Genomic DNA, 22317 nt, shown 5'->3' on the forward strand with positions numbered 1-22317 from the left:
TTCCTCTTCTCGCTGGTGGATTACTTACTTGTGCTCTTACCTACTCCAAACACATTTTTTTCGAAAGTTCACATGATTTTGAAATAACTTTCCAGGTTGCCAAGAACATATAGGATATCAAGCCCTCTGTAATTATTCAGGAGGAGAGCTATATCTTAAAGCAACAATGCAGTTTAGTGTTCTAATGAGCAGATTAATATGAGATGTGTTAGATTACAGTACAGAGCGCTGATCCTGGGGATTGAAACTGCAGAAAAATCAGAGCATACTTATTTGAAATATTATGATGGAGACATTTTAACCTTTGTTGACTCCTACAGTCATGGCCCCAAACATCAACACTCGGACACTGTCTGTTATAAATCAAGGCTACAAAGTTTGGCTTAGACTTTTCTCATAATGTAGCTTATGTGGCTGAGGTGGTAATATAACTAAGGTCAGGGTCACACCGTCGTATATTCTCTCTACGAGGGACTCAGATGAATTATGTTAATGATACGCTATGAATATGATCAGAATGCCTGCTTAGTGTGATTCAATGCTCTCGCATGAGAAAATCGTATCATAGGTGTGGAAAAGATGGAGAACTTAATTTCTCCATCTTCTCCATTTTCTGAGTCTGCGGAAATCTGTCTGCAGTCGGATGTCATTCGAGTGCAGTCTGATGTTTTACACGCACCTATAGACTTGTATGGGTGCATGTTATCCGATTCACAGAGCCATTCGCAGCATGCTGCGATTGTTTTCTCATATCGAATCGGCGTGATAAATTAAAAAAAAAACGCAATTCAGCTGTGCCCGGTATTATAACATTGGGCCGAGTGCCATCTGGTAAAACATCAGATAGCACTCGTCCGAGTTATACGCTCATGTGAGCAAGCCCAAAGCGCTGGCCATAAGAAGTGAAGCTCTTCTAAAATAAAACAGCAAAACTAGGGCCGTTCAACACTATCACAGTCTGCATGGTCCATAAAAAAATCAAAGACCACTTGCTTTCATATTAATACTTTGCCCAGACTTTTAATGGGAGTTATTATTCGATTTTTGGTAGCATTTTTGCAGAACTTTTTGATTGTACTGCGATTATTTTATAATGTAAGTCTGGGCTGATTCCGTAGCTAATAGAAGACAACTGACGAGTAGCTGAGCCTCGCTTGGTTGTTTCCCGAGGTGTGTGCTGTTACTCCTGTCTCTGCCATGAACTGCAAAGGTTGGAATTTACCAGCAAATTCTGGGTAAATTCATTACGCCTAGAATGTGTTTGTGTCTTTTTACAGAGACCTGTAGTTAACTTAAAATATTTACAATTTAGTTTTAAGTTATTATGTAAAAAAAAATCCATATCAGGAACTTCAGCTAGATATTAGACAGAATTATTACTTAGATCATAAATAGAAGCAACATTTTTCATTTAGATATATCTGCCTTAATTCACGCCTCTAACACGCACCAGTTTTTATGACAGCAGATTGACAAAGTTTGCCACTATTGGGATGCGGACAAGACTCTACATTTTGTATGGATCTATGAGAGACTGCATGTTTTACAACTGACTCACAGTCTCCAGGACTTATTGTTCTCTGTCTCCCTCTAGCAGGGTGTCTCACAAGAATAGGGATTAAATCAATGAAGCCTGAACTCTTTCTCAAATTGAAGAACCAACAGTTTTGATTAACCGTTTCTACGCAGACGATCAAATGTGGCAATGCAAATCTTTGGGATTCTGTAACTCTATGAAACTGACTTTCCAGTATGTAAATTTCATATCCCATGTATAACTGAAGATATTTTAGTACCTTTGAACATATCAGTGATTTGTATGGTTTAACTGTTTGTAAACTCGAAACATATAGTAGAGACCTATTATTTCAGCGAAACTATTATTAAGATCTATCAGCTACTTACAATGTGGTTTGCATCAAAAGTTTCAGCAATTAAATTCCAAAAATTAAAATATTGATTTCTAAATAAAAAGTTGTAGAGTTCTGCTTCATGCTTTCTGGTCTGATATACAGTCTGCCCAGGAAATGTAGGGAGATATAGGAGGTTATCTAAAGAATGAATATCTCAGGAGGAGATACAGTTAAAATCACTATTTCCCATATCCCCTCCCCACGGAATGTCAATGAACAACTTCTGATTGGATGCTGGATGTAGGAATCAGTTTTCACTCAAGCTGGGAGAGAAAAGTTCCCCTCTGCCGTTGAGTCCCTCAGAGTGGGCACAGTCCTGTCTTGCCTTTGGAGGTCTCAGCAGCCTGACCTACTTTCAAACAATGATATTAGACTCAAGAAGCTGTGGAACCTAATAATAATACTTCATCATTCCCATTGGATATTTTTTTGGCATTAGCCCCATAGACTATGTCCCAGTTCTCCCACAACTATCTACTAGTTCCTATCCCTGAATACCCCCTCTTGGATTGTGATGCTAACAGGAACATCAAGATTGTGGTTCTGGGGGGCAGCGGTGTTGGAAAAACAGGTAAGACTTATAAATACCTAGTAGTAGTAATGTGGATTTCTTCACAATGAAGACAATGATCTTCTACAGTTCTCGATCTTCAAATTTGCACTTCCTGTAAGATACATACCTTATTAATTAGTGCTCAGAATGACATTTCTTTAGGATTTATGTGTCTAGTAGTAGAGCTGAGCATTAAGTATTAGAGTTGAAACAGGATCAAATGCATCGGTTTGCTGTCAAAGCACAATGATTGTACCTCAATGCTTCATACAATAAATGCCATTTTCCATGGGTTGATAATCTGCCTAATGAACGTCCACAAGAACACTCATTTACGGATCATTCATTCGTTTGGTCCTTGTCAGTGATCAGCCATTGAACTAGAAAACGACGACTCGTTGGCTGTTCACATTTTTTATGCAGCCTAAAACATAATTGTCGGCAGCACTTTAAACAGTCTTAACAATTGTTCATTCCCATACAGCAAAAAGGATCTTCAAATGAGCACCTTACTGATCTGTCATATCATCGATCAGCGCTTGTTGCAAAAGGGAATTTATTATACACAGTGGTTCTTTTCTACATGTTCTCTTGGTCATGAATCCCCATGAAAGAAGGCACAAATGCTAAAATCATTAAAATAGTTGAAGCTTTATTATTATTATTTCATATCTATAAAATAAAGTTAAAAAACAAGCAGAGATATCCCAAAATGTAGCAAACAGATATCACAGGTCTTCAAATAGGAGTAAATGCACTCTGAATGTTAGCAGAAAACCACACTACAGTGATAGATGAACTGAAGTAGGAGTCTATAAGTCAATAAATAAAGTGCAAGTGCCATTGTAATTACCAAGGTTCTACTACTGTTTGTCCAACATCATTGGTTAATATGGAAATGCAAAAGTATGGGTTTGTAAGAGGTGCATAGTCATTCAGAATAGTCACATGTTAGTACTTACAATTTTGAAAGGAGAATCCTGTGTGTATCTGGGCTACCACCCCGAAGACGCCGTTTCGCCTGAGCTTTTTCCAATGACTATGCACCTCTTACAAACCCATACTTTTGCATTTCAATATTAACCAATGGTGTTGGACAAACAGGTAGTAAAACCTTTGTAATTACAATGGCACTTGCACTTTATTTATTGACTTATAGACTCCTACTTCAGTTCATCTATCACTGTAGTGTGGATTTCTGCTAACCTTGAGAGTGCATTTACTCCTATTTGAAGACCTGTGATATCTGTTTGCTACATTTCGCATATCTCTGCTTGTTTTTTAACTTTATTTTATATATATGAAATAATAATAAAGCTTCAACTATTTTAATGATTTTAGCATTCGTGCCTTCTTGTACAGGGATTCAGTATTCCTGGTAGTGTTTATCAGTATTATTATGAAGGTTTTTGCATGTATTTATGACTTAGTGTATTAATCCATCCATGTTCTCTGGTCGTCTGCATCTTCATAGGACAGTATGTACCAACCATTCCATTCAGGAAGTTGCATTTAACTATACAAGCTTATTTTTGGATAGAGTTGTAAATATATTGTGAAATATTGTGTAATCCTGTAAGGTCAGTGTAAGTGGTTTAAAATCACTGATTGAGCATTACCAGCCAGAGAAATGTCGCATTAGGTGACTGTTCTGTGATTTTCTTTCTTGTTTGGTTCACACAAATTTGGAAAAATTATAATACTGCCTTAGTATGCATTCAGCTCTGGAGTAGCGTGACTTTCGCATGACTGTTTTAGGGCACCGCAAAGTTGCATCAAATGCAACTCCAATGCGTCTTCTTAATTAAGACACAGTAAGGAGCACTTAAACTGTTTCCTTGTGCGGTGACTTTGCCATAGTCCTTCACCATTAGCAGTTCTCTGACAGCATAGTGAATACTGTTCCCATACTGTGACATCACTGTGTGCAATTTATGTCAGCATGCTTTATTGTTTCATCATTGTGACTATTACTTTTGGAAACATATATCACTGTCAATTATGTCTGCACTGCAACATGCTATAAACTTTAAATGTTTTTTATCCCATTAGTGAGACATCACTCTATTTATTAGACTTCTACTGTGACATCACAGTATTAATTTTACCTGTACTGTGATATATAACTACTGTATTAATTTGAATTGTCCCCGGTTTGCACCGACATCACATGAATAGTCTTGTTGAAGTCCCGTGCTTGAACACTGTGTACTCTCACCCATGCTTGCGCAATGTGTATCATATGGCCGCGCGTCGCCGCACGCGCGGGAGCCGATCGTCACTGCGCACGCGTGGGAGCCGATCGTCACTGCGCACGCGCGGGAGCCGATCGTCACTGCGCACGCGCGGGAGCCGATCGTCACTGCGCACTCGCGGGAGCCGATCGTCACTGCGCACGCACGGGAGCCGATCGTCACTGTGCACGCACGGGAGCCGATCGTCACTGCGCACGTGCGGGAGCCGATCGTCACTGCGCACTCGCGGGAGCCGATCGTCACTGCGCCCGCGAGGGAGCCGATCGTCACTGCACGGGAGCCGATCGTCACTGCGCACGCGCGGGAACCGATCGTCACTGCGCACGCACGGGAGCCGATCGTCACTGCGCACGCACGGGAGCTGATCGTCACTGCGCGGGAGCCGATCGTCACTGCGCACACACGGGAGCCGATCTTCACTGCGTGGGAGCCGATCGTCACTGCGCACGCGCGGCGATGTGCAACTTAACAATACACATTGCGCAAAAGTGGATGACACTACGCAGTGCGCAAGTGCAGGACTTCAACAAGACTATTCATGTGACTTTGGCGCAAACCGGGGAGAATTGAAATTGAGTGGGTGGCGAGAAGCCGGACTGAATACAGTAATGCAAAAACCCGGCACTCAAGGTAAAGTTTCAAACAATTTAATAAGCCAGCAAACAGAGAGTGTTACACAGCAGACGTTTTGGTTAAAGAACCTTCATCAGGCGCAGCTCACTGACAAGCTGTGGATATCGCGTCGGTACGCCACAACACAGGAAGCCTGCTACTTGTCACATGCCTGACATTTCTCTGATAAGATACCGCTATATCTCTACTACATAGCCTTGCAGAGTGTACTGATGAAGGTTCTTTAACCGATTCCCGACCGCCCACTGTACATAAACGTCGGCGCTTGCTGGGCTCTGTGCAGCGCCGACGTTTATAAACGGTCGTTGGTCCCGCATCCCTCAGGACCCCCAGGGTCCTGCAAGCACTGTGGGTGCGGTGCAGAGCGACAGCTCTGACAGGGGGCATCATCGGGACCTAATTGGATCAGGTCCCAATGATGTTAACCCTTTGCTATCTTCTATATGCCGCGATCTATAGTGATCGCGGCATTTAGAAGATAGTGAGAGGAGAGGGGGTCATCCACTTACCTCTCCGACGGCCCCCTGATGTCTGACAGGACCTGCCGTTGTCATGGCAGCCGGAGGTCACATGACCGCCTCCGGGTCTGCCATGTACGGTGTCCTGCTAGGCTCGGCCTGCAGCTAGTCTAGCAGGAGATAATGACAGTTTTATACTGTCAGCAGAGCTCTCACGCAATGCAATGCATGTCTATTACATTGCATGAGAACAGTGATTAGAAAAATAAAAATTAATGTCCCATACAGGACTAAGTAAAATTGTAAAAAAAAGTCTAAAAATAAATAAAAATAAATAAATAAAATATTAAACCAATAAATCCGTATATTTATGCAAAAACAAAAAAAAGTACACATATTTGGTATCGCCGCGTCCGAAACAATCCGATCTATAAAACTGTCACACTAATTAACTCCTTCTTTGCACACCATAAAAAAAATAAAAAATGGAGCAAAAAACTATGCTTTTTTCATCATATCGCCAAGCAAAAAGTGGAATAAAATGCAATCAAAAAGCAAAATGGAAATAAAAATGGTACCGCTGAAAACGTCATCTTGTTCCGCAAAAAAAAGAGCTGCAATACAGCTCCATCAGCCAAAACATAAAAAAGTTATAGCTCTCAGAATAAAGTGATGTAAAAAAAATATTTTTTCTATAAAATAGTTTTGTGTAAAAGCGCCAAAACATAAAAAAAAATACGGTAAGTGTAGTATCGCTGTAAACGTACTGAATAATAATGCTGCCTGATCACTTTTACCACACGCAGAACGGCATAAAAAAAAACTCAAAAAACAATTCCTGAATTATTGTTTTTTGTTCCTTTTACCTCCCAAAAAAATGGAATAGAAAGCAAAAAATGTCACGTACCCAAAAATGGTACCAATAAAAACGTCAACTCGTCCCGCAAAAAAACAAGCCCTCGCATGACTCTGTCAGCCGAAACATGGAAAAATTATAGCTCTCCAAATATGGCGATGCAAAAACTAGATTTTGTAAAAAAAAAGCGTCTTTTAGTGTGTGACAGCTGTCAGTCATAAAAACCCGATATAAATCTGGTATTGCTGTAATCGCACCAATCCGAAGAATAAAGTAATCTTATTATTTATACCACACGAGGAACAGCGAAAAAAACAAATAAAACCAATTCTTCACCTGCTACTGATTTGTTTATTATGTCTCCCAAAGATCGCAGTAAGGCTCAGCTCACATTTATCCTGCGCTCTGCGCTGAGCACTTACACCAGAGTTTCCGTGTAAATCTCTGAAATACGTGATTCAGACGGAACCCATGACGGAAGATTCCCTGTAATAAGAAATTGCACAACAAATTTCATGGTGCAATTTCTCCTGTTATCCTTATGATAATGCAAAATTAGGGGATGAAAAACGTTTGTGGGAAAAATGTGAAAATTTTATTTTTACAACTCAATATTATAAACTTCTGTGAAGCACCTGGGGGTTCAAGGTGCTCACCACACATCTAGATAAGTTCCCTAAGGGGTATAGTTTCCAAAATGGTGTCACTTGTGGGGGGTTTCCACTGTTTAGGCACATTAGGGGCTCTCCAAACGCAACATGGCGTCCGCTAATTATTCAAACAAATTTTACATTCAAAAAGTCTAATGGCGCTCCTTCCCTTCCGACCCTGCAGTGCGCCCAAACAGTGGTTTTCCCTCACATATGGGGTATCAGTGCGCTCATGAGAAATTGCACTACAAATTGTGTAGTACATTTTTTCCTGTTACCCTTGTGAAAATAAAAAAATTGGGTCTAAAGTAACATTTTTGTGAAAAAAAGTTAAATGTTCATTGTTTTCTTCCACATTCCAAAAATTCCCGTGAAACACCTGAAGGGTTAATAAACTTCTTGAATGTGGTTTTGAGCACCTTGAGGGGTGCAGTTTTTAGAATGGTGTCACGTTTGGGTATTTTCTGTCATAAAGGCCCCTCAAAGTCACTTCAAATAAGATGTGGTCTCTATAAAAAATGTTTTTGTAAATTTTGTTGGAAAAATGAGAAATCGCTGGTCAACTTTTAACCCTTATAGCTTCCTAACAAAAAAAAATTTTGGTTCCTAAATTGTGCTGATGTAAAGTAGACATGTGGGAAATGTTATTTATTAACTATTTTGTGTGACATATCTCTCTGATTTAAGGGCATGAAAATTCAAAGTTTGAAAATTGCAAAATTTTCAAAATTTTCACCAAATTTCCGATTTTTTCACAAATAAATGCAAGTGATATCGAAGAAATTTTACCACTATCATGAAGTACAATATGTCACAAAAAAACAATCTCAGAATCAGGGGAATCCGTTGAAGCGTTCCAGAGTAATTACTTCATAAAGTGACTGTGGTCAGAATTGAAAAAATTGGCCCGGTCACGAAGGCAAAACAGGCTCTGGCGCGAAGTGGTTAACCGAAACGTCCACTGTATAACACTCTCTGTTTGCTGGCTTATTAAATTGTTTGAAACTTTACCTTGAGTGCCGGGTTTTTGTAATACATATTACTGGCGTTGGACCCTGCCGGAGCACCGTATATAGGTAGTGCAGTGATTAATATAATGAATACAGTAATGAACACCCCTATGACTAAACGAGTAAGTAAGATATAACTATATAAAGTGTTTTTTACAAAAGATTATAGCGCCTATTTTAATGCAAAAAGCGTGTTAGTGATGCACATTGTATCACTAATAACAATCTGGGGGCAGTTTACATGCTCCAACTGACATGACAGCTTCCCTTTAAGTATTCCTATACTGTGATATCACAGCAATATTATCACTGTACCTTGACTTCACAGTCACAGTTATGTTTTATTTCTGTACTGTGATAGAAATAAATAAAAATTGAGAGTCCTCAAGTGATTGTTACTTTTTTGTGGCTAACTGAAAATGGTGACAGTTAACAAGCTTTCAGGAATACTTAGGTCTCTTCATCAGGTGTAGTTTACCACAATATCTAAATAGTCAGTTATATTGTGTAAATTATACCTGGTAAAGAAATGTAAGTACCGTAGTTTTGAAAGCTTGATGATAATTGTTCTCACCTTTTCTGTTAGCCATGAAAAGGTATAAACCTCAAATTTTATATTTTCAATCTACTGCTTACCACAGTACAATATATATATTTTCTGTACCGTGATATCACAGCATTTATTATGTCAGTACTGTGACATCACAGTATAATCTCTGTAATGTCACTGTATTTATCTCTGTACTGTGACATCACGGTATAATCTCTGTAATGTCACTGTATTTATCTCTGTACTGTGACATCACGGTATAATCTCTGTAATGTCACTGTATTTATCTCTGTACTGTGACATCACGGTATAATCTCTGTAATGTCACTGTATTTGTTATCTCTACTGTGACATCACTGTATTTATTATGTCTGTACTGTGACATCATTGTATGTATTATCTCTGTACTGTGACATCACAGTATTATCTCTGTAATGTGACGTTACTGTATTTATTATCTCTCTACTGTGACATCACTGTATTTCTTATCTCTGTTCTGTGACATCAGTAAGTACAGTATATGGGCTATATATAGAAAATCCAGGAATTATTTCTGAAATGTCCCAACCATTTTGTGCCACATTAAAGGATATTAGTAATTTATACTGTGCATAAAGTTGTCATTGTCACAGACTTTGTACCTAGGCCCACAGACTATAAATTACACTACATGTGAAGGTTCTTAAGTGGTTATATGTATCTTATCTCATAGTAAGAGTACAAATCATTGGAGAAACCAACATAGATTTTAGTTGGTGATTTAACAAGGATTCCAATTAAATCTATGATTGTACTTGGTGATCACAATAATACAAATTGGCAACTTCTACTATGACCTCTGTAAAAGCTCATATATTTACAATAGGACAATGGTCTTTACAAAATGAGTGTCTGAGCCAGCTCATTTCAGCTTTACTAATTAAGAGATGACAGTCGAACGACCAATTAACATGAGCAAAAAGCTTAGAATGGCCTAAACAGCCGGCCTGTCTTCACCTTGACCAGACGACCCTTTAAATAATTATCGAGAATGAAAGTTTATCAATATTCATGCGGAGCCACAATTCACATGGTGAAAAATGCCGAGGAGCAGTAATTTAAGACTCAATAAATATGTAACATTACAATGTGCACTAACTAAGGGATTTTTTTCTCTTTGTCCTAGCCCTCGTAGTAAGATTTCTCACAAAGAGATTTATTGGAGACTACGAAGCAAACACTGGTAAGTTTGAACAGAGGGTGGAAAGAGGGATCAATTGCCCAGCTTGTGCTTCGTAAATGGACACAGCTTGTTTAGTAGTCTGTGCATTCCTGCTTGTCTCTTTAGGACACTGGCAGAAGATAGATTATATTATCTGAGACCTAGGACCTTGTCCTTTGCCAACAATATCCTTCTTATTCTCTTCAGAATGCCGGGCTTCAGTTTTTATGCCAATTGATTCTAGAGCAGAACTTCCAGGATTCCTACATTTCTTTGCAGTTTAGTGTTTGGGTGTTTTTTGACTTTCAGGACAATTTTGTTAATCATCATCCTGCGTAGACTTCTCCTTGGAGGTCATTCATTTAAACCATGGTCCATTACCCTCTTATAAATCTCAGCTTCCTTACATTTCCTCTCCAGAGTGCGACCTCTCAGATAATAACCTTTCCAGCCTGCCTTGACATTACTTAATAATCTTAGCTTTAAGATACGCAGAATTGATTCCACAACTAAGTAAACTAGAGACCAGGATGTAATTACATCATCATCATCATCATCATCATCATCACAATTGACAGCATTATACTGACTATAGATTATCTACTAATTATTTACTGTCTGAGAGAATATAATAGTGCATGGGTATTTGATAATAGTTTATTATTAATAATAGTCTTTATTTATTGCCCACATATTCTGCAACATTTTACAACTCGGAGGGCACATGTACAAACATTATCTGACGTTACAGATTAACACATTTCAACAATTGAAATAAGAGTTGTGACATAAAAGGTAAAAAGTGCCTCGCTTTGTCCAATGGTCAAGCCATTTTTTACAATTAATAGGGTCTTAAATATAAAGCTGCATGTACTGGTGACCATCCAATATCTGTATATGTACAGATATGAACTGCTACTAAGTGCATGATGAGTGGGAGGAAACAATTAAAAAGGGACCAGTTTCTGACAAAGAAAAATGTACAACAAGGGAAACAGAAGAATTAGTTAAGTGATGTTATAGACCTGCCAAAAAAGATGTGTTTTAAGTCATTCCTAAAACTGTGAACGCTGAAAAATAACCTGATCGGGCTGCTAAATTTCAGAGAGTTCATGCAATGGGATTTAAATAAACACAATAAAGTTTCCCATACACTTTAGATAGCTAATCGTTTGGCCGGCAGTTTTCTCGCCCAACTATGATGTCCTATTTGGGAAAACCACTGCCAGAAAACAATTTTGGGGGACAGTCTGGGATTCCCATGCATATTAGACTGTTGGGCTACCCTGTCAATATTGGCGGGTTTGGCTGACATTAGTTCAATGTGTATGGGGACCTTACTTTTCATGTCTTACATTATCAAAGATGACCAGTGTCATGACCAAGATTATATTCTGAGGATTTCCAGAAATTTTTGTGTTCTAAAATCTACAACAGATAAGTCATAAATAAGTTTTAGAACACAATTTGTGCACAACCAAATAATTATTTTTTTTTTGCAGTTTTAAAGTATTTCAGTTTACCAGATAAATGTAAAGTTCAGCACATTAATACATCTTTTTTTTTTTCGCTACGCAGGTGCATTATACTCAAGAAAAGTGACGATCGATGGAGAACAAATTTCCCTTCAAGTACAGGATACACCCTATGTATCAATGGAGGTAAGATATAGAATACTAAAGATGTTATATTTACATAGTGCTAAATAATATTTAACTTTACTTTTTAACTTTTACAAAGCACGCAAAAATATATAAATGTACAGCCGAGTCCCAGTAACCATGATTTTGCTTGTGATTTGGTATGTATTGATTAACAGACTGTAATTTATTAACTGCTGGGTATTTAAAAGGATTTCAGAGTACACTAGAGTCCTGTTCAGTCCTTAGCTTGTAATGGTTAATATTTGATAACTTGTTTTTAAAAAGTACTAGGTATTTATTCTGATGCCCCCCATGCCATAATGATATACCAAAGGAAATGCTTGATTGTGATGTACTATAAAATTGGAGGACTGTGCAAACATGGCTTCACCACCAAACCTGATGGCAATGCGCAGTGTACTGCTAATACAACTTAAAAGGGTTGTCCACTTCTAGGACAACCCCTGCCTAATCGCAATGTTTGCCCACGTTAAAATAAAAACTCTTATACTCCCCTCCGGTGCCTTCACCATTTCAGCACTCACGATCCTGGGGTTTACATGAGGTGGTTACGTCACACAAGCCCTGCGCCCATTCAGCGCTGGTGTCACTGTCCCCGCCTTTGGACAAATCGAACATCAAGAGGAAGTCAGAGAGCCGCCACAGTTTTGACTTCCTGTTGATAGTTGATTCGTCCAAAGGTGGGGATAGTGAAGCCGGCGCTGATTGGGCTTGTGTGACATAACCACCTCACGTAAATCCCAGAACGCAAGTGCCGACACTACTGGAAAAACACCGACAATCACCTGGAAAATGGCAAAATGTTGGCTTTACTCTTCAGCAAATGTTCATTTTGTAATGTAATCACTGTTTTACATGCTTAGCATATACTGGTTTTCATTCAAATTGACAAGACTTTATATCATAGAACTCTTGTTTCCAAATCCAGAATCTGTGAATAACAGAAACAAATGATAAAAAAAATATAGTTTTACTATACATTTTATTTCTTTTTGCACACACACATATGACATTGGGTTGTGTGTTGCCAAAAAAATTTGGTTATATTCATCCCACCACACACTGTTCCATTGTACAAAACGTACATTCATATATACCATATTTTTGGATTATAAGATGCACTTTTTTTTCTCTAAATTTGGGAGAAATATGGAGGTGCTTCTTAAAATCTGAAGTGAGTTTACCGGATGGTCACAGAAGGTAGGGCCGCTACTTCAGAAAGCCGGTGGCCGCAGGGATGGGGAAATGCTGCAGTGCATAGGCGCTCATTAGATGTCGGCGCTGGTGAGCGGACTCCCCTTTGCCATTCAGTTCCCTGCGGTGGGCTTTGGGAAAATGGCACGGTCTCTCTCCCTCTATTTCAGAAATAGTCTGTCTGACAGAGGCGTTCCTGTTATCCCAGCAGGGGAATACCCCTCTTCAGTGCGGTATGTGACTCAGATGTTTCTAATGAGCTTCTTGCGAGGATTCGAGCACCACTCGATACTCGGCACTGCTTGATACTCATTCGAGCACCCCAATGCACGATCGAGTATCAAGCAGTTCCAAGCACGCTTTCCCATCACTACTTGCCATGCTAGAACTGGGATGTTTTTAGCTTCCAAGAATTGTGTACAGATCCTTGCAAAATGCGGCCATGCAATATCACGCTGCAACATGCATGGTGATGGTCATGGATGAATGGCACAACAATGGGCCTCAGGATCTCATGTGCATTCAAAATGGCATCAATAGAATGCTCCTGTATCTGTTGTCCATAACATACCCCTGCCCATACCATAACCCCACAGCTACCATGGACCACTCCATTCACAACGTTAACATAAGCAAACCGCTCACCCACATTGCGCCATACACGCAGTCTGCCATCTGCCCTGTACAGTGAAAACTGGGATTTATCTGTGAAAAGAATACCTCTCCAACGAGCCAGACGCCATTGATTGTGAGCATTTGCCCACTGAAGTCGGTTACCACAACAAACTGTAGTCAAGAGGAGACCCAGATATGCAGAGATTCTTTGGTTATGCAAACCGATTGTTGAGGAGCTGTCCAGGTGGCTGGTCTCAGACGATCTTGGAAGTGAAGATACTGGATGTTGAGGTCCTGGGCTGGTGTGGTTACAAGTGGTGTGCGGTTGTGAGGCCGGTTGGATGATGTACTGCCAAATGCTCTGAAACGCCTTTGGAGTTGGCTTATTGTAGAGAAATGAACATTCAATTCATGGGCAACAGCTCCGGTGGACATTCCTGCAGTCAGCATGCCAATTGCACACTCCCTCAAAATGAGCGACATCTGTGGCATTGTGCTATGTCATAAAACTGCACATTTTAAAGAGGTATTTTATTGTGGCCAGCCTAAGGCACACCTGTGCAATAATCATGTGTCTAATCAGCATCTGGATATGCCACACCTGTGCAATAATCATGTGTCTAATGAGCATCTGGATATGACACACCTGTGCAATAATCATGTGTCTAATGAGCATCTGTATATGTCACAGCTGTGCAATAATCATGTGTCTAATAAGCATCTGTATATGTCACACCTTTGCAATAATCATGTGTCTAATGAGCATCTGGATATGACACACCTATGCAATAATCATGTGTCTAATGAGCATCTGTATATGTCACAGCTGTGCAATAATCATGTGTTTAATCAGCATCTGGATATGTCACACCTGTGCAATAATAATTTGTCTAATCAGCATCTGGATATGTCACACCTGTGCAATAATCATTTGTCTAATCTGCATCTGGATATGCCACAACTGTGCAATAATCATTTGTCTAATCAGCATCTGGATATGCCACACCTGTGCAATAATCATTTGTCTAATCAGTATCTGGATATGCCACACCTGTGCAATAATCATGTATCTAATCAGCATCTGGATATGCCACACCTGTGCAATAATCATGTGTCTAAAGAGCATCTGTATATGTCACAGCTGTGCAATAATCATGTGTCTAATCAGCATCTGGATATGCCACACCTGTGCAATAATCATTTGTCTAATCAGTATCTGGATATGCCACACCTGTGCAATAATCATGTATCTAATCAGTATCTGGATATGCCACACCTGTGCAATAATCATTTGTCTAAGCAGCATCTGGATATGCCACACCTGTGCAATAATCATGTGTCTAAAGAGCATCTGTATATGTCACAGCTGTGCAATAATCATGTGTCTAATCAGCATCTGGATATGCCACACCTGTGCAACAAACTTTTGTCTAATCAGTATCTGGATATGCCACACCTGTACACTAATCATGTGTCTAATCAGCATCTGGATATGTCACAGCTGTGCAATAATCATGTGTCTAATCAGCATCTGGATATGCCACAACTGTGCAATAATCATGTGTCTAATCAGCATCTGGATATATCACAGCTGTGCAATAATCATGTGTCTAATCAGCATCTGGATATGCCACACCTGTGCAATAATTATTATCTAATCAGCATCTGGATATGTCATAGCTGTGCAATAATCGTGTGTCTAATCAGCATCTGGAAATGCCACACCTGTGCAATAATTATGTGTCTAATCAGCATCTGGATATGTCACAGCTGTGCAATAATCATGTGTCTAATCAGCATCTGGATATGTCACCGCTGTGCAATAATCATGTGTCTAATCAGCATCTGGATATGCCACACCTGTGCAATAATCATTTATCTAATCAGCATCTGGATATGTCACAGCTGTGCAATAATCATTTGTCTAATCAGCATCTGGATATGTCACAGCTGTGCAATAATCATGTGTCTAATCAGCATCTGGATATGTCACAGCTGTGCAATAATCATGTGTCTAATCAGCATCTGGATATGCCACAACTGTGCAATAATCATGTGTCTAATCAGCATCTGGATATATCACAGCTGTGCAATAATCATGTGTCTAATCAGCATCTGGATATGCCACACCTGTGCAATAATTATTATCTAATCAGCATCTGGATATGTCACAGCTGTGCAATAATCGTGTGTCTAATCAGCATCTGGAAATGCCACACCTGTGCAATAATTATGTGTCTAATCAGCATCTGGATATGTCACAGCTGTGCAATAATCATGTGTCTAATCAGCATCTGGATATGTCACAGCTGTGCAATAATCATGTGTCTAATCAGCATCTGGATATGCCACACCTGTGCAATAATCATTTATCTAATCAGCATCTGGATATGTCACAGCTGTGCAATAATCATTTGTCTAATCAGCATCTGGATATGTCACAGCTGTGCAATAATCATGTGTCTAATCAGCATCTGGATATGTCACAGCTGTGCAATAATCATGTGTCTAATCAGCATCTGGATATGCCACACCTGTGCAATAATCATTTGTCTAATCAGCATCTGTATATGTCACACCTGGGAAGTGGATGGATTATCTTGGCAAAGGAGAAAAGCTCACTAACACAGATTTAGATAAAACTGTGAACAATATTTGAGAGAAAAAGGCCTTTTGTGCCATAGGAAAAGTCTTGGAGTTCAGCTCATGAAAAATAGGAGCAAAAACATTATATATATATATATATATATATATATATATATATATATATATATATATATAGCACGTTGCCTTTTGGGCTCAATAGAGTCCATTTTTTTCTAAAAAATTATTTGGAGTGCTGCCTTTTGATATACCTTTTATATTTATATTTATTATATATATATACATATATAGTAGAGACCAAAAGTTTGGACACACCTTCTCATTTAAAGATTTTTCTGTATTTTCATGACTTTGAAAATTGTACATTCACACTGAAGGCATCAAAATGAATGAACACATGTGGAATTATATACTTAACAAAAAAGTGTGAAACAAATGAAAATATGTCTAGGTTCTTCAAAGTAGCCACCTTCTGCTTTGATGACTGCTTTGCACACTCTTGGCATTCTCTTGATGAGCTTCAAGAGGTAGTCACCGGAAATGGTCTTCCAACAATCTTGAAGAAGTTCCCAGAGATGCTTAGCACTTGTTGGCCCTTTTGCCTTCACTCTGCGGTCCAGCTCACCCCAAACCATTTCGTTTGGGTTCAGGTCTGGTGACTGTGGAGGCCAGGTCATCTGGCGTAGCACCCCATCACTCTCCTTCTTGGTCAAATAGCCCTTACACAGCCTGGAGGTGTGTTTGGGGTCATTGTCCTATTGAAAAATAAATGATTAAATGATGGTCCAACTAAACGCAAACCGGATGGAATAGCATGCCGCTGCAAGATGCTGTGGTAGCCATGCTGGTTCAGTATGCCTTCAATTTTTAATAAATCCCCAACAGTGTCACCAGCAAAGCATCCACACACCATCACACCTCCTCCTCCATGCTTCACGGTGGGAACCAGGCATGTAGAGTCCATCCATTCACCTTTTCTGCGTCGCACAAAGACACGGTGGTTGGAACCAAAGATCTCAAATTTGGACTCATCAGACCAAAGCACAGATTTCTACTGGTCTAATGTCCATTCCTTGTGTTCTTTAGCCCAAACAAGTCTCTTCTGCTTGTTGCCTGTCCTTAGCAGTGGTTTCCTAGCAGCTATTTTACCATGAAGGCCTGCTGCACAAAGTCTCCTCTTAAGAGTTGTTGAAGAGATGTGTCTGCTGCTAGAACTCTGTGTGGCATTGACCTGGTCTCTAATCTGAGCTGCTGTTAACCTGCGATTTCTGAGGCTGGTCACTCGGATAAACTTATCCTCAGAAGCAGAGGTGACTCTTGGTCTTCCTTTCCTGGGGCGGTCCTCATGTGAGCCAGTTTCTTTGTAGCGCTTCATGGTTTTTGCAACTGCACTTGGGGACACATTCAAAGTTTGCCCAATTTTTCGGACTGACTGACCTTCATTCCTTAAAGTAATGATGGCCACTCGTTTTTCTTTACTTAGCTGCTTTTTTCTTGCCATAATACAAACCTGACAGGGCACACCTATGAAGTGAAAACCATTTCCGGTGACTACCTCTTGAAGCTCATCAAGAGAATGCCAAGAGTGTGCAAAGCAGTCATCAAAGCAAAAGGTGGCTACTTTGAAGAACCTAGAATATAAGACATATTTTCAGTTGTTTCACACTTTTTTGTTAAGTATATAAGTCCACATGTGTTAATTCATAGTTTTGATGCCTTCAGTGTGAATGTACAATTTTCAAAGTCATGAAAATACAGACAAATCTTTAAATAAGAAGGTGTGTCCAAACTTTTGGTCTGTACTGTGTGTGTGTGTATATATATATATATATATATATATATATATATATATATATATATATTGTTCAGTGAATATATACACTGTGTGCAGAATTATTAGGCAAGTTGTATTTTAGAGGATTATTTTTATTATTGATCAACAACTATGTTCTCAATCAACCCAAAAGACTCATAAATATCCAAGCTTAATATTTTTGGAAGTTGGAGTGGTTTTTTTTTTTAGATTTGGCTATCTTAGGAGGATATCTGTTTGTGCAGGTAACTATTACTGTGGCGAATTATTAGGCAACTTAATAAAAACCAAATATAATTCCATCTCACTTGTTTATTTTCACCAGGTAAACCAATATCAGTGCACAAAATTTAGAAATAAACATTTCTGACATGCAAAAACAAAAACCCCAAAAATTAGTGATCGATATAGCCACCTTTCTTTATAATGACACTCAACAGCCTTCCATCCATAGATTCTGTCAGTTGCTTGATCTGTTTTCGATCTACATTGCGTGCAGCAGCCACCACAGCCTCACAGACACTGTTCAGAGAGGTGTACTGTTTTCCCTCCCTGTAGATCTCACATTTTATGATGGACCACAGGTTCTCTATGGGGTTCAGATCAGGTGAACAAGGGGGCCGTGTCATTATTTTTTCTTCTTTTAGACCTTTACTGGCCAGCCACGTTGTGGAGTAGTTGGATGCATGTGATGGAGCATTGTTCTGCATGAAAATCATGTTTTTCTTGAACAGTACCGACTTCTTCCTGTACCACTGCTTGAAGAAGTTGTCATCCAGAAACTGGCAGTAGGTCTGGGAGTTGAGCTTCACTCCATCCTCAACCCGAAAAGGTCCCACAAGTACATCTTTGATGATACCAGCCCATACCAGTACCCCACCTCCACCTTGCTGGCGTCTGAGTCGGAGTGGAGCTCTCTGCCCTTTAGTGATCCAGCCTCTGACTCATCCATCTGGCCCATAAAGAGTTACTCTCATTTCATCAGTCCATAAAACCTTTGAAAAATCAGTCTTAAGATATTTCTTGGCCCATTCTTGATGTTTTATCTTTTGTTTCTTGTTCAAAGGTGGTCGTTTTTCAGCCCTCCTTACCTTGGCCATGTCCCTGAGTATCGCACACCTTGTGCTTTTTGATACTCCAGTAACGTTGCAGCTCTGAAATATGGCAAAACTGGTGGCGAATGGCATCTTGGCAGCTTCACGCTTGATTTTCCTCAATTCATGGGCAGTTATTTTGCACCTTTTTTGGCCAACACTCTTCTTGCGACCCTGTTGGCTATTTGCCGTGAAACGCTTGATTGTTCGGTGATCACGCTTCAAAAGTTTGGAAATTTCAAGACTGCTGCATCCCTCTGCAAGACATCTCACAATTTTGGACTTTTCAGAGCCCGTCAAATCTCTGTTCTGACCCATTTTGCCAAAGGAAAGGAAGTTGCCTAATAATTAAGCACACCTTATATAGGGTGTTCATGCCATTAGTCAACAGACTCAACACCCATCCTCATTACAGAGATGAACATCACCAGATTTACTTAATTGGTAGTTGGCTCTCAAGCCTATGCAGCTTGGAGTAGGACAACATGTATAAAAGTATCATGTGATCAAAATACTCATTTGCCTAATAATTCTGCACACAGTGTATATTCCTCGTAACCAAATTCATTTTCTATATCATATCTCAATGATACATTTAGTCAAGCCCATTTTGGAGATAATTGGAGTATCTGGTGGAAGCCTACCTAAATATAAAAAAGTTGACGTTTTTGATGTTTGTCAGACTCAAACCATTGAGCAGACAATTGCAAAACACATTGTGATGTCCCCTGTCAAGTGACCATAATAATAATAATCTTTATTTTTATATTACGCCAACATATTCCGCAGATCTTTACAGACATGATCATCACTGTCCCCATTGGGACTCTCAATCTAAATTCCCTATCAGTATGTCTTTGGAGTGTGGGAGAAACCGGAGAACCCAGAGGAAACCCACACAAACACGGGGAGAGCATACAGACTCCTTGCAGATGTTGTCCTTGGTGGGATTTGAACCCAGGACCCCGTGCTGCCCTGACCGTTAGACAAACTTCACGTATCTGATTTTTCTGGTCTGCAGAAAAAAAAGTATTTTAATTTCACCCGTTTTTGTCTTATTGTGTCCATTTTTTTTTACCATCCATGTGTCATCCATTTTTCTTCTATGCAAAAATAAAAAATTGATGGAGGTTTTCAAAGTTTCTCATATCAACCAGTCATTGCTTTTCTCTTTTGTAGCAGACAAAGTTATTTGCATGAGCGAGTTCTGTTTGTCAATCAGACCTAATTAGAACAGATCTTTGTCTTTTATGTGGACCCTCAGCAAAAATAATGGCACGTGAATAACCCCGCTGTGTCAGTGTGCTGTCAGTGATAATCACTGAAGCACACGCAAAAACGGACAAGTGAATGAAGCTTCAGAAATACTGTTTTGCACTAATTATCTATACCTACTTGATAATCTTTTCATCCCAATTGGCACTGACCAGCACAATATTTCCTTAAACCCATGAACCTCATAAAACCAAGTGCTGCCATTGCATTTGGAATGCTTTGCAATCAGATTTCATATAAATATATTTATATATTCTCAACTCATCAAAAATTGATATTGTTTGCTGTCATACTTATATATATGACACATTCTATTATAAGTACAAAATGTGTTGAATCCATCTAATCGCAGCAAGTGTTGCAAAAAATATCGTTATACCCAACACTTACAAATATAGATCCAAACGTGCTATAAGTAGTGTTATGCCCAACAACAGGAGTAAACAGGAGTACAGAATAACCAATACTCTTCTGATAAATCTGAACGTTTGCAGATGCATGTGACCACTGCAGTCAATTACTGACATCAGCAGTGTGATGTGATTGGCTGCAGCAGTCATTTGCATGCATTGAGGGACTGTTCACTACAGGACAGTTAACAAAGACCATCAGGAGCAGCGGGGAGATGTACTTTAGCTATTCATGTGAGTAATTTTTGTTATTACCGAATCACCTACTTCTTGCCCTTTTCTTTCAATCCCGTTGAACACAAACCAATAATGAATTTGCCTTCCTTGGTGTAATAAAGCACTAATGTAATGCGGTACTTTCCAAGCAGGATTTAGTAAGGTTTTCCGAAGGATGGAGAAGCACTAATTTCAGATTTACAGTCTGATTTTGGGTCATACTAGCCTGATTAAGAGGCCTGAGTAGTCTTAAAAGGTATCAACCACTGAGGACTCTCAAATCGAAATATTTTTCTATCTACTGGCTAACACGGTACAAAAAAAAAGAAATATATATATATATACATATATATATATTATTTTATTTTATTTTTTCCCTGTATCAAATTTACAGTCCTAACTAAAATTGATTTGAGCCTGATAAAAGATGCTTAAGAAAACAGTGAACGCATCTAAGCCAACATGTAGCTCTACACAACAAATCCTCAATGCTTTACCCTCCTCGATACCAAACTTATTACTTTCAAAATATAGGGGTTGGGATTCCTTTTTTAGGTTAAGATTCGCTCATCTAGTGTGCAATTAATGTGAATAGTTTTAGAAATTGTAGCATATATGTTGCCTTTCAGAAAAAAATATAAATGCAACCCTACCCATATATCCTTATATAATGGCATAAAGAAAGCAAAACGCTCACATGGAATTGTAGTCTCACCTCTGCACAGACCTCATGACGGCTGCCAGTGTCAAGTTGTTAGTAAAAAAGGAGCCAAAATGTGGTTTATCCGCGCTGCTGATAAGTAATGAGGATCCAGATCGTGGGATATTAAAAACTGGATTTTTATTTATGGTTCTTTAGTCAACGCGTTTCAAAGTCATTCCAGACTTCTTCCTCAGGGCAAAAACTGTATGCATATCTTTTATTTCATTGTTTCGTTAATTTGGATAAGACCCTGTTTGCGTTTTGTTTGCTCTTAGTTTCTACAGTATCAAGTTATTCATATTTCCGTTTTCAGCCAAATCAATCCCTTGAATATTAGGAGATTCTGATCACAAAGTAATTAACATTAATATCCAAAATTTCTTTGATTAAGGGACATGATCATCACTGGGAATTTATAGTGATTTTTGATGTCAGGGTAGTATAAGCTCATAAATAAATAAAAAAAAGAGAGACTTCGCTCTGGAAGCTTAATTAGGACCATTAATAATAATTAATTCACAGCTCTATAACCAATGAATGTGATGGCACAACGCACCACTACTCTAGTATGTCTGCAGTGTTTCCCAACCTGAGTCCCCTGGAAAATGTTGAACAAGTCTTATAAAGTAACACTTTCCACTACTTGTAAA

At 39.1% G+C, this 22317-nt stretch overlaps 1 protein-coding gene across 2 annotated transcripts in view; it reads left to right on the forward strand.

Annotated features, from left to right (window-relative positions):
* Nucleotides 1–2158: 2158 nt before the first annotated feature.
* LOC141154701 (ras-like protein family member 11A-like) overlaps nucleotides 2159–22317 on the forward strand; it is a 71318-nt gene continuing 51159 nt past the window's right edge. For both annotated transcript variants that reach the window (XM_073641039.1, XM_073641040.1), the window contains exons 1-3: nucleotides 2159–2484; nucleotides 10044–10100; nucleotides 11658–11740. In XM_073641039.1, coding sequence (XP_073497140.1) covers nucleotides 2364–2484; nucleotides 10044–10100; nucleotides 11658–11740 — 261 coding nt within the window. In that variant the 5' untranslated portion in view covers nucleotides 2159–2363. The remainder of the gene's footprint in view (nucleotides 2485–10043; nucleotides 10101–11657; nucleotides 11741–22317) is intronic.

Source organism: Phyllobates terribilis, unplaced genomic scaffold (assembly GCF_046119375.1).
Source record: "Phyllobates terribilis strain yellow unplaced genomic scaffold, ASM4611937v1 Scaffold_7__3_contigs__length_470593459, whole genome shotgun sequence".
Lineage (NCBI taxonomy): Eukaryota > Metazoa > Chordata > Amphibia > Anura > Dendrobatidae > Phyllobates > Phyllobates terribilis.